General features: G+C 38.3%; 1 protein-coding gene across 1 annotated transcript in view; it reads right to left on the bottom strand.

The window, feature by feature from the left end:
- The window catches only part of COL19A1 (collagen type XIX alpha 1 chain), a gene marked incomplete at its 3' end in the record, with an annotated part of 189,016 nt that overhangs the window by 164,132 nt on the left and 10,333 nt on the right, over window positions 1-14,551 (bottom strand). Inside the window, exon 3 of the mRNA XM_081943886.1 lies at window positions 344-418. Coding sequence (XP_081800012.1) covers window positions 344-418 — 75 coding nt within the window. The remainder of the gene's footprint in view (window positions 1-343; window positions 419-14,551) is intronic.

The following is a 14,551-nucleotide window of genomic DNA, read 5'->3' as shown; positions in this document are numbered from 1 at the left end:
CCACAACAACATCCAAATCTCAGTTTGCATTGTTAATAGTATACTCATAGGAAATTCTCCTAGTAGTTGACTTGGCAACCTCTGGAATGTACTTGTCATTTCCTTTTGCATGTGAATGAGCTTGAAATGCTGCTTTCATTCTTTCATAGTAATTAAAGCAAAGATGAATTAAAATCAGAAAGATGATTCTAAACTTAATTACAACACTCCAAATAAAATGTCCTCCTTTCATTAAAACACATTTCCAAAGTTTCAAGGCAAAATGTATTATTAAAATCAAAGGGTGCTGATCCAGCATCCAATAATGTTAGATATTATCTTATTTAATGTAAAGAAAACTCACCTGAAACCCTTAAATTTTCTTTGCACAGATGGATGAAGTGATGTCCTTCTGCTTTCAATATTGGACACTCAGTAGCTAAGAAAAAAGAATATAAAATGTTGTTAACTTTAAGAGAAAATTGAATCCAGCATATAAAACGGGTACTTTTTTTCGTTTTCTGCCAAAAAAAGGACAAAAGGGTCACAAATTGTGGATACATGCCTGCTGCAACCAATTGTAATTGCTATCTGTTTCCCAAGCATCTGAAATATAATCACATAACCAGGTATGTGTCTGAGAAGACATTTCTGCCCATCCAAATCTGTAATCTATATTCACTGCAGCCCACTAAAACAAAAATAAGTGAAGCCCTAATTGCCCATTCCAGAACATTATTAAAGTGCAAGCTTGCTATTATTTTAAAATACTAGTAATATCAACATAGAATATGTGGCACTTTACACTGCCCTGAAGTGTTTATTCTACAGCATTTGAAGCTGGAGAACAAGATGACGAAAGAAATAAATGTGATTCAATTTATATAATTCATTTTTATATGCACTTGAAAAAAACCTGACTTTGGGGAAAGATGGGAAGGGTTAGAAGAAAGAAAGAATGATGGTATCTTTGTTCTTAAACAGAAGTCAGTAGCTAAAGGGTAGAAGAAAGAAAAGCTAAAATTCTCTTAAGAGAATTTTAAAAAATGAAGAGATTTTGGTAGTTAAATTGGAAATCTTAGGTAGGGCTAGATTAGAAACCAGCAACAGCAAGATATAAAGAGAAAGGTATTTCAGAACTTTGAACATGAAGATTGAAATACAATCCAAATTTTGTCTAGTCATTTGTGTTGGGAGGGAGGGAGGAAGAAAGGAAGGTGTAGGATCCAAACACAAATAAAAGTTGCTTGCAAATGTCAATGATACAGAAGAAAACTGCTTGCAGATTTATTGGAACTGTTGCCTTCTCTAAGTGCCTGCAAGTGAAAATTTTGTTTTATCTGAAGAGATGGCTCTCCAGTTTGTTTTGGCTTGCTAAATGATTTAATTAATTTCCAACCACAAAAGAAAATGTACATGCAAATATCTACATTTATTTATTTATTTTATTTCTGTAGCTGCCCAGCTCAACAAAGGACTCTGGGCGGCATACATTTATATGTGCTTTCTTCAATATAAATAAATAAATGAATGAATGAATGAATGAATGAATGAATGAATGAATGAATGAATAAATAAATAAATAAAATAAATAATAAACAAACAAACAAACGTATATGTATATGTGTATCTTTCTGCGCAATTTTTCCACAATGAACTTCAGGTGGATGTTGCTTTTTACTAAAATGCATAGGATTGTGGTAATTTTCCTATAACGCACACATTTCTGTGTGCAGATTTTATTTTTTCTCATGAATTTCAGGTTCTCTTAAGTCCTAAATTTCTATTCTTCTCCATCTCGGTGGTGATAGGATCCAGGAAAGGGTTGACCACTCTGCAAGCTGATTAGACTGAGTCTGTCAAAGCTGTTAAGTCACTCCTCTGTTGCTAGGGCTTCTCAGCTTTTTGACTCAGTAGCCAGCTTGGTCAGGCGCATAAAAATTCCCTCCTAATTCGATCTCTCCATTGGTGGATATCCCCAGCCATCTCCAGAGGCAGTCTTTTCAGGGAACCGGAGAGATTGACAGTCACCATGGATGCCAGCCTATTTGGTTGGGGGGGGCACTTTCAGATGCAGATGGCCCAGGGGCAGTGTTCCCAGCTGGTACAGGACCGAAGTATTAACTGGCTGGAACTGCAGGTGATTTATCTGCCCCTATGCCAGTTTCAAGGGATGGTCTCTGGCAAACACATTCTGATACTAATGGACAACATGGCTGCCAAAGCCCACATCAACCACCGGGGGGGGGGACTCGTTCCAGGTCCCTCATGCAGGAAACCAAATGACTGGGCCTCTGGGCGGAAAGACACCTTTTATCCATTGTGGCAGAGTACATCTCTGGGGTGACCGACATGCAGACGGACTGGCTCAGCAGAGCTTCAGTGGACCACTTGGAGTGGTGCCTCCCAGTCATGGACATCTTCATCAACCCTGGCCAATGCACATCTGTCTAGGTTTTACACCAGATTTCTGGTCTCAGGAGAGGAGAGTGTTGATGCTCTGCAATCTCCTTGGCCCCCAGGACTGCTTTATGCCTTCCCTCCTCTTCCCTTTTTCCCGAGGGTGATACAGAAAGTACTAGCAAAAAGGTGGAGATTCTGCTCCTTACTTCCCTCTGGCCACGGTGACTGTGGTTCGCTGACCTGGTGGCTCTGTTGGTGGCTCATTCCTGGAAAATCCCTCATGACAAGATCTCATTCAGCCAGGGGGTGCTGGTTTACCCAGAGCCACAGTAGCTCCAGTTGACCACCTGGCGCTTGAGTGGAGAGCTCTGAGGGAGGACAATTTCTCCTTCAGGGTCATTCAGACTAATTAGGCCTCCAGGAGGCCCTCCACAGAACACACATATAACTCTACTTTGAAGACCTTTTGTAGCTGGTGTGGTAAGAAAGATATTTTCCCCACTCAGATGACAGTGGCTCAAATCCTGGACTTTCTTGAGGAGGGACTAGGCAAGGGGCTAGCTCCCAACACTATCAAGGGGCAAGTTGCAGCACTGTCCTCAGGCCCCAGCAATCATTAACACAGCATCCTACAGTGTACCGTTTCTTAAAGGGAACAGTCAACTTGAGGCTTCCGGTGGTGCACAGGTACCCGACCTGGGACCTGTTCAGGGTTTTGAACTCACTTACCAGACCCCCCCCCCCTTTGAGCTGTTACAGGAGGCCACCTTGTGTTTCTTTACCCTCAAGGTGGCATTCCTCGTGTCAATTAAATTGGCCAGGAGGATCTCGGAGCTGCAGGTCCTCTCCGCGAGAGAGGACCTCTGTATTTTTCACCAAGACAGGGTAGTGTTATGGCTGGACCCCTCCTTTGTCCCCAAGGTGTGCACATGGTTCCACAGGGCCCAGGAACTGATCCTGCCAAACTTTCTCATCATCTCGAGAAGAAGTGGCACACCTTAGATGTCAGGAGGGCTCTCAAAATATATATAAAAAGGACTTCTTCCTTCAGGAAGTCATAGGCCCTTTTCCTGTTCTTCTAGCCTTCATCCTTGGACAGCAAAGTAACAAGTTCCACAATCAGTCACTGGCTGAGGTTGTGCATCACCAAAGCTTATGACCTGCAGGGCATTTCACAACCAGGGCGCATTACTGCACACTCCACCAGAAGCGCAGCCACAACGGCAGCATGGGCAATGCAGGCATCTTTGGAAGAAGTATGTCGAGCAGATGCGTGGTCTTCTCCCTCCCATTTCATCAAGCACTACAGACTGGACAGCTTTGCCTTGGCCAAAGCAGCCTTTGCCTCAGCCAAAGCATGTCAGCTTTGGTATGTCCCATGCCTGGATGCTATCTCCACCCAGATGGAGAAGGGGCATTGGTCTTACCTGATATGCTACTTCTCATAGGGTGGAGATAGCATCCAACCCCAAAAAAATATTAGCTCTTAGCGAAGAAATTATACCAGAAAGGGATTTGGTTTAGATGGCTCATGCCAGAAGGTATGCTGATATTCTGGGAGGACACTAGAGTTAGAATTAATACAACTATGGAGGCTGAGGCCTTCATGGAAAAAAATAAAGTCCTCCTGGATAAAGCTGATGATACCACACGGGACATATAGGACACGGGAGGTGCTGGAGCCTTGCTGGTGGGGGGAGAAGAGGCAACACGGAGAAAACTTAGATCACAAAAGTGAATTAGAAAAACAATGCAATTGCTAATACAGAGAACTTTTTCTGTTTGATATAAGATAGATTGAAATCATTTGAAGATAAAAGGTTAAAATATGCTGTCAAAATATTGCTAAGTAGTAACAACTTAATGTATTAATAAGTGAAAGTTATGAGAATTGGGGGGAGTGCCATTTCCTACATAATGTAGCTGTCAAAATTTGTAATTCTATCCACTATCCCTTTTCCTGAAATTTTTTGTAAAACCAATAAAAATTTTGTTTGAAAAAAAAAGAAAAGAAAAGTAAGATGATTCTTACACACTGGCAAAGGGATTAGGAAAAATTCCAGAAGCCTTGCCCTGGATGCTTTGCCTACCTTGTTTCTTCTACCAACCAAACTCTAAATTGTGTACCTCCTAAGGTCACAATATTCAACAAACATTTTGAGATCTTCGGCTCCTGTTGGCTGTGTTTCTGATTGCTATTTTTTATAAATTTACAAAAATCTTTTTCTGCATAATTTTAAATTGCCTAAGCACACAGAAACCAACAGCAATAATAATGTAGTGTGATTCAATTATCTCTAATTAAAGGAAGCATGCAGAATGCTTTCTAATCCCAAATAATTAAGGGTTGAATCACAGTTGTACAAATAACTTCAGTGGATAGAAATGACTGTATTTATCTGAAAAGAAGACAACTTTGAATGAAAGTGTCATCCTTGGAAAATTAGAGGGAAAACCCTAATCTATTATCCTAGGATAATAATTGATTCCCCCCATTTTAAATATAAATCATTTAGAAACAAAATTTAGATTTTGAGGTAAATGCAGTGAATAATATAATTTCTATGTTGAAAACACAAGAATTAAAACCTACTGAATTTGGAATGGATTGTAATCAACATTTAAAGTAATATTCAAGTTACTTTATTATGCTTTTATTAAAATAGAATAAAATATATATTTTAAAAATGATTCATTCTACATTTATGTAAGAGGAATAAATCTTATAATTATATTATCAAGGCCAGGACTAACTATTATTTATCAAGAAGAGTATAAAGTTTGTCATAATGCTGAATTAATATTACAGTGGTATTTTGGTATTCAACTGCTTTGAAACTCATTGAATTTGATACTCAACACATTTTGACACAGTACATTTTGTTTCAGTACTCATCATTTGTTTGGTATTCAATGCGCAAGTTAGAACTTGTGGGTGTCAGCTGGCTTGTGAATGACTACATTATTACTTATGGGAAATATTTGTTTGGTACTCATTGCACCTCCCAGAACTGATTAATAATTAGTATTGAAGTACCACTGTACTGTTTGTTGAGCAGCGTTAAGCAATGGCACGAAACACAGTTTTATTATTATTATAGGGATTGATGTAAACATAATTCCAATATAATCAACACTTAGAATATTCAAACTTAATTTAATAATTACGTTCAATATAATATACAATTTTGAAATTGTAAAATCAGACTATAATAAAAATGTCATTGCCCATGGTCCAATATTATTAACAACCATGTGCTCGAAACTTTGGCAATGGCACCTGGACAACTGTCCTAATTTTTTAAGGGCTTAGATTTTAGTCTACATTTATTTAAGAGAAGCAAATACCATTACACAGTCTGATTTGTTCAAATATGCACAAATATATACAAACTTTTACTTTCAATTTCCCTGCTAAGCTTCATGTCACTGTTCATCACTAAACCTAATTTCTCTATCCCAGCCTTTCTCATCTGGGGATCCATAAGAGACCATGATTGAAAAAAAAACCCTTTATTTTTTAATTTTACCTGCCACACATTGGCTGCCACCCTGTCAGATTCCCACCTGACTTTCCCTAACCTATTAATTTCCCAAGAGTTTTTTCTCTATGATAATACTTTTTAAACACTGAGATGTTATTACATGTGGGGGCTCATGTCAATTTAAAGCAAGAGCCAGAATGTCACTGCTTGTCATTGTCAAACCTATACTGTATATCAGTAGTGGGTTACGACTGGTACGCCCTGGTATGGGCATACCGGTGCCTGCCGGGAGCACCAGGTACCATTCCGGTACAGTGCTCCGGAGGGCCCACAGCCCACGCTCCTTACTGGTATTTGAGCTGTTTGGAGCTTCCACGTATGCGGACGGAGCGTATGACGCTTGAGCGACACTCCACTGAGCAGCTGGAGCATCGCGGAGGCGTCGCGGAGCATCACAAGCGGTAAGTACACATGTGCATGCTGCGTGTGTGTGTACGTACATGCTGCATGTGTTCATGTGGACGACTCTCGGCCCCGTTGCATCGTACCTGTTACAACAGGATCCGTAACCCATCACTGCTATATATGTACAGTATTTGAAAAATGAAAGAATTGCTAAATAAATATAGCAGTTTTACATCAAATGGTTTACAGAAACATGTACAGAGCGATGTTGTAGGGAAAAAAAGTTAGCTAGTGTCCTTTTTGCCATTTCTATTCTATTGCTGCTATGTACGCAGAAGGGTTAAGGATGCAATAACCAAAAGTCATTCCCTTTGCAACTATTCATGTTCATTACTCACCAAACAGTTTTTAATGGCTTTGTAAAGTTCTGCCCTTTTTGATAATGACAGAGATATAATTAAATTCATACCTGTTCCAGAGATGGTATTCAGCCGGTTCTGACAGGTTCTGGAGAACCGATAGTGGAAATTTTGAGTACTATATTTTTCAGAGTATAAGACGCACCAGAATAAAAAGGGGCCCATTTTTTGCTCATTTCTGCTCTCCCCAGCTCCTAGAAGCATTCTGGAAGCCTCTTAGGCTATGCACGGCCATTTTGGTAAAGGGGGCAGGGTTTTGGGAGGCAAAATATGCTGAATTCAGTGTATATGATGCACCCAGATTTTCAGCCTCTTTTTTGAGGTAAAAAAGTGCATATTATATTCCAAAAATATGGTAGTTTGGAGAACCAGCAAATAGGCTGGGCCCACCCCTGCTGCATCCCAGTCTCCCAGCTGATCTTTTGTTGCCCTGAACGGGAGAACGGAGCTGGAAAGCAGGTTAGTGGGGTGGGGAGGGAATGGGAATTTTGCAGTAACCTTCTCCCAAGAGTGGGGAAGAAATGGGGACTTTGCAATATCCTTCCCCTGCCACACCCACAAAGCCACACCATGCCCACAAAGCCATGCCCAGAGAGCCTATAGTAAAACTTTTTGAATTCCACCACTGGTCTGTTCATATCCTTTGCTCCTGCTTTTGCCTGCCTTGCATTCAATTTTGTCAGTTTGTAACATTTGATGTTGAATAAATCCACAAACTAATGCGTTTGCAAGCTATACTGAATGACATGTGTGCTTGCTCTGAACTTGGCACAGAAACTGTCTGAGAGGGTGCTGAGAACAAAATTGGAATAACTAAACTGGTAGTTTTCCAACATAAATGACATAGACCAAAAATGTTCTACTATTACTGCAATACTACTTAAAACAGTAACCATGTGTTAATTATTAGAGCTCAGCTCCAGCCTTCTCATGTAATGGTGACTAAATCTGTGCTGAATTTAAAATGGGAAGTTCCTAGCAGCAAGGGATTTCCAATCAAGCATGGGGGTTAAACAGAAAAGACAAACTAGGAGTCTGGAAATGCTTTTTAAGAAATACAAAATACTCACAATTAAAAATTGCACGGACTATTTGCATGGATTGTTTTAAATGTTCAAGTTCATTATTTATGGTTGCATTTCTGTGAACTGAAAGTTTTCTCTCTGTAGTGCAGGTAATTGTATTCACTTTATTTAAATATATACAAGAGCAGCTTACAACAATAATATCGCAGTAGATCTGAAATCTACATTGGTGAGGATAAGAGACCTGTAGGCTCCATTCTCTTCTAATAATATTGCCCAGAGGCCTCCTCCCCATTTAGGGTCTAACCACATTGGCCAGGTTACCATCTTCCTTGAAGCAGGAGGCAAATCAAAGCACACTTGAATTCACCTGTCTCACCCAGAGAGAACAAGAAGTGGTATATAAAATTGTTGGCATTCCATTCATTAAGTTCAGTCTTACAAGCAAATTATTTAAACTTAGAATATGACAGATTATACAGTTATATTTGTGTAGGCAGTCAATACTACTGTGAACCATAAATAGGGTATGAGTTGCAACTGAAAGTCCTGAGAGCATTAACTTTTCAACAACATTCAGTGTGCAGTATAAGTCAATATCTTCCCAAACCCCCTGAGTAATTCCAAATGTAAATAGTAGCACAGTCATGAATAATCCTAATAAATTAACTTGAGGAGTGATTCATTGGTGGTATTTTAGGAATGCCAATAGCTTTCAATAGTTCAGGGAAATGAAAACAATACAGTACGGTGCCATTTTGTTAAGAATCTATATATTGCAAAAAATATTACAATGTATCAAAATATTACAGTACGGCATATTTTTAAATAAGTTATTTTAATTATAAGCAGTGACTAAAGCAATGATTTTGAAACAACATTCCTTTTCGCTCGTTGTCTATATTAATAGTCCATTTATTTCTTTTTCTTTTTTTCATCCAGGATGGTCAGGTTTTAAATTTCGCATGTAGGAGAGAGAGTTTTGACAGTTGCAGCTTGCCATTTAAAGTAAGGAGCTGTATCTGCTATACTTTTTTCCTTTTATTTTTATCTTGCAAACTTCTATACTGTTTCAATCTTAAGACTCTGGGTGGTTTACAAATAAAAATAGAACCATAAAACTCCAAAACACAGAAGCAATAATCAAATTTTTAAAGAATATACAATAAGCAGACAGAATCAGTGCTGCATCTTCAGGGCAAGGGATCAAAATCTACAGATTTGTGGATTTTTCACAAACCATGCAGATTTTGAACCCACTGAGAATTCCAATGCAGAACCAGTAGAATATAGCAGCAGAGCCCTCAGCTCCACCATAAATTACCCAAAAGCCCAGTGAAAGGATTGTTTTCACTTTCTATCTAGAATGCTAGCAGGAAGGAAACCATCATTACTTTGGAAAACCCACTTGCTATCAAGTGAAAAGAGTGTTTTCTGGTCCCTGCCCTTTTAGTTTCATGGAAACTGGATTGGGAATACTCAGCATGCATTCACAAACAATAGGTTCTACAAGCTGTAGAACATATAGCTCCAAAGGAAATCAGGGCTCCCACAAGATACTTTTTAGATGATAATTGATATTCTGAACAGTAGGAATCTACAAGTGAACAGGACAGTAACATCAAAAGAAGTGTTACTCCGCTGAAACAATTCATAGAATTCACACATAAGCTGCTACATTTTATAATACACAGGTTTTGTAATAGCCTTCCAAAGCAGCCCAAGTAGAGCATGTTGCTGTCCCAATGTGAACTGATAAAGATCATTTGTGAATGTGGTGTCTTCTCTTTCTGTTTTTCTCTCTCTAATACACTTTCTCTTCCTCTTTAAACAATACTAAAAAAAGGGATGCAATGAAAGAAAGAAAATGGAGATGGTATTACTTGGATATTTATTTTGGATCAGCACATGACCCACTTAGAAAATCAATATTTTGATTTTGAATTAAAGACCTTCTTGCAAACTCAAGTGGGATTTGCATTAAAATCCACACCTATACAATTTTCATCTACATCTCATCTATTACTTATATGAAGAATGCCATGTAGCAGAAACCCAGGACATACTTCCTTTGATATTGTCAATTTTAAATTTGTACAGCCTGACTCAAATTAGTCATTGCAGAATGAAATGAACTGAGGTGAGAAAAATGTTGTACATATATTGATTCAGAGAAAGTGTATCATAGAGAGAATAGGCTTGGATTATACAATGTTTTGAATGAATGTGGAGGAGGTTGGTTGCTGCATGCAATAAGAGTGGTATATCTTGGAATACATGTGTATAAATATGTGTGGACAAATGAAATGCTTAGCCAATGGCACAACATGGAGCAGGGAATAAAATGGCTATGTATGAAGTTCCCTTGGTTTTTTAAAACATATTTATGATAAATACATAAGGAATGCTGATTGTAGTATGTTTATTGGAATGTGACTGTACATATTTTTTGATGGTTGATTCCATGTTTTTGGCTGAGAAGTTGAATGATTTTCAGTGATTGTAACATTCAACAAGGAATGTGGGTCTCTATATATATAAATGCATCAAATGTCAAGGTGGATGAGTTTAATGGAAAACGGAGTAAACAAATTGCTGGTAATCATATAACTGGAGAAAATCTAGATCAATAAAATGGGTTAGTAAACTTGAGAATTGCCCCGTCAGTTCCAGCGCACATGTGCGTGCTGGTCAGCTGACTTCGGCCTTCTTTTTTGACCATTTTTTCTTCCTCCAAACCCACCCAACGTGCAAACCGGAAGTTTGGGAACAGACTTCCGGTTTGCGCATTGGGCCATTTTTCGCCCTCCAGAGGTTTCAGGGAAGCCTCCTAAAGGCTCCAGAGGGTGAAAAACAGCCGCACAAACAACCTGGAAGTTCAGGAACGGTGACTTCCGTTTTTTTCCATAGGGATATTTTTTGCCCTCCGGAGGGCGAAAAACAGCCATACAGGCAACCTGGAAGTGACTTCTGGTTTGTTCATAGGGCCTTTTTTCCCGCTCCGGAGGGTGAAAAACAGCCCTACGGACAAACTGGAAATCACAGTTCCCAAACTTCTGGGTTGCTCGTACGGCCATTTCTTGCCCCCGGAGTCTTCAGGGAAGCTCCTGAAGCCTCCATTGGACCTCTGTGGGGGCTGCGGAGGCTGTTTTCACCCTCCCCAGGTTCCTAGAAAGCCTCTGGAGGCTGGGGAGGGTGAAAAAAGCACACCAAAAACAGGGGGTAGCGCAGGTCATATGTGCATGTGTGCGGGGGTAGCACACACACATGTGAGGTGGGGTAGTGTACACATGCACGCTGGGGTCATGCATATAGCATTATGGATGTGGGCAGGCCCGCACACGATCCCCCTGCACTCCTTCTGCGTTTGGCACGTGATCCAAATAAGGTTAGCCATCACTGTCATATGCTGACTCTGTAAACTGCTTAAAGAGGGCTATAAAGCACTGTGAAGCTGTATGTACATTAAATCTAAATGCTATTGTTGTTGCTATTGTGCCTTTAATTTCTTTCTTTTATTGTTTTTTTTAAACTTCTTTTACTACTGCAGTTCGGGTAAGGTGACTTACCCTGAAAGGAAGTAAAATGTATCTTTATATGCATGTAACCAATTATAGTTAACTAAGGCTAATAACACCAATTGCAAATAGTTGCTTAGATGTAGTCCTATTATCTTCAGTGAGAATTACTCCTGTGTGAATATGCATTTGACTCTTTGTATCTATGCCATAATAAGCACTAAGTTTGATTTTTGATACTGTTTTGATGCCATATATAAACCAATTTTCTTATGTCTCAGACTTTTAATATGATTTATGATAATTACTAAGCAGATATGAAATCCTTTTAACAAGCTACTAGGTAACCTCCCATCCATTGGTTCATCATTTGAGATAAACTGTACTTCCTTGCCTAAACAGATAGGTTAAGAATGAGCACGGGCAGGCAAAAAAGCAGTGGGAGCAGGAGTGACTTCTGAATTACCCCTTGACTTTCCTAGTAGAAAGCTGCCAGGGTGCTTTAGAAAGGACATTCATATGTGGCAGTCTGTTGGCACTAAATGGGCCACAACTTTGCCAAATTTCAATCCCACAGGAGTCATAGATCCCAAATTTTGGACATATTCCATAGGTTAGCACAATTGAGGTACTTTGATTCAAAAATTGTTGCCCTATGAGACACCATCCAACTGAAGGTTACATTCAGACATGGGAGTGTCAGTTGTATATAGGTTGTAAGAAAGTTGGGATGTATGATCATCTTTGTGAATTCAAAATAAATGATTAAATCTAAATGCTTAAACACGGAGATTAAAATAATTGCAAGAAGCATGTAAGATGCTGATAACATGAACCTCAATATGGTAGGGCAATCCTTTCTTTCAGTTTTGTTATACTTTATTTTTAGCAGTAATCACTTTCTTCAAGTAAGTAGTTGTTCTACCAGTGGTTCTGCATCAGTGAAAATAAAGGGAAAATTGCTGTGAGCGAAAAAGCTATTAGCATATCCTAAAAGTAGCTACTGCAAGCCTCATCTGCTATTCCGCAATAGCTTCCTTTTTTCCTGTCATGCCATTTCCTTAATTAATACAATATTAGCTAATTAAATGAAACCATTGCCCAGACTCATCCAGGGTACTAAGCAGGAGAGGAACCTTCCTCTTTTATTCATAATAGTACACACATGTTATCTCTCCCATTCTTTTACACAAGTAATTGCCACCATATTCAAAATCCCATTTTAATAATCAAGGTTAATTGGCATCTGTCTCTGAAGCTCCATGTGTTCTTAGAGTCATTTCAATGTGCTTTAGCCACCATAAGCAATTTGTAAGGATCTCAATCTAAATCAATCTTAAACTCCTAAAATACAAAAGTTTGCTAAAACAAATCATCTAAGCTTGGAGGAAGCAGTAGGAAAAGGTTAACAGCAGTAAGAAGAACAAAATCCAAGGCTGAGCTTGGTTTACCAAGTTGAGGCATAAAACTTGGTTAGAAATTTCACTGTCCTTTGAGATGCACACCTCAGCCTTTTCTTTTTATATTCATGACTTTGACTTTGCTGACTGTTTTATGCTGAACTAAGGAAAATGCTTTTCCATGCGGCATCCCCTGATGTCTGTCTCTAAAATGTTCAGAAGTAAGACATATGTTACAAAGAATTGTAGACACTCAAGGATGTCATATTTATTTTAATTGCAGGACTTTCCCCCCCCCCCCTAGTAAATGGTGACTTTTACCAATGGCAAAATCTCATTTTCTAACACATGTTTTTGGGGTGGTATTTTCAATTGTATATTCAACTATTCAATTAAAGATAAATTTTATAATCTCACACCTTCAGCGGGCAAGGAAAGAATAAGGGATATCCAATACTTCACCTTTTCTTTTTTCAGGAACTGACATCAGCAAGTCTTAGGAAGTCTTTGCTGTCTTAATAGTTTGAGGAAAAATCTGAACTGCAAGATTTGCTAATCCATAGTTCTTATTGTGCTTCAGCGCATTATCGATCATTTAATACCGATAGATATTCAACAACTCCCTGATGAACAATCTTCAGGTTTGGGCTCTTGGTGATCTTAAATTAGTATTTTGATATTTTAGATTTCTATTTTGAATAGGTATAAAGTAAGTCGCATTTAATTTCTATTCTCAAAAACTTATAATGAGTTAATTCATAACAACATTTCCATTGACTTCTATTAAACCACTCAATATAGTATATCCTGTTATAGTAATAGCAATAGCACTTAGACTTACAGCTTCATACTGCTTTTACAACACTCTCTGGGCAGTTTACAATGTCAGCATATTGTGCCCAACAATCTGGGTCTTCCTCATTTTACCGACTTTGGAAGGATGGAAGGATGAGTCAACTTTGAGCCAGTCAGGATCAAACTGCTGGCAATGAGCAGAGTTAGCCTGAAATACTTCATTCTAACCATTGTGCCACCATACATAAGTGATATTCCACAGCATATTATACTATAATAATCACTAGAAACTAAAGGTTTTTTTTAAAGAGGTTCTTTTTTATTTACATACTTTATTTTTTTACATACAGCCAGAAGAACTGTAAATGACTCAAAATACTGTATGGAGGAGGAGAGATGAATAGAATAAAGTGATGTTAACATATCAAATCTTTATTACCATCATAGACCAGTATAAGGAGAGTGAGATACAAAAAAATTAAAAAGCATAAAAGTATATTAAAGTCTAATTTTTAAAAAGCTAAAATATTGAAAACATATCTAAAAACAAGTTTAAAAAGACCATAAATGGAGGGTAGGAATATTAAATGGATATAGGGGAACATAAAAGTTAGTACATATTAAATGGAATTTATCACAGTATAGAGCACTTTCAAATAACGAACTGATAAGTTAAGAGAAAATAAAAAGAAAGAAATAGCAAAGTGTGGAATGAATCCTACTTGACTTGCATTTTTACATTTATTCAAATACTTTTCTTTTTCATTTTAGATAGCTTATAATTTCCAGGGCATTATTTGTCCCAGTTATCACATAGGAGCACTCTGCTTCTAGGGAGAAATTTTAAGAATTGCACAGTTGCTTCTTTCAAGGTCATTTACTTCAGCTGAATTTACTTTCGTGTAAGTGTATTATCACAGCTAAAAGACATAACTTGGAAACAAGTCCTATTAAAACCAATTGGATTGATATTCAGTAGTAAACGCTGTTCTGATTGTGGCACAGAGCATGTACAACTAATGGAACAAGACTGCACTTATGAGTCTGCTCAGTTTTCAAGCCCAGGATTGGGTTCTTTTTGGAGTTGTAACTTAAGAAAATGAGGAAGTATCAATAACAGCA

This window comes from Natrix helvetica (assembly GCF_964273705.1).
Source record: "Natrix helvetica genome assembly, chromosome: 2".
NCBI lineage: Eukaryota > Metazoa > Chordata > Lepidosauria > Squamata > Natricidae > Natrix > Natrix helvetica.
Note: the sequence above shows the minus strand (reverse complement) of the source record. Positions and strands in the feature narration are given on the sequence as shown.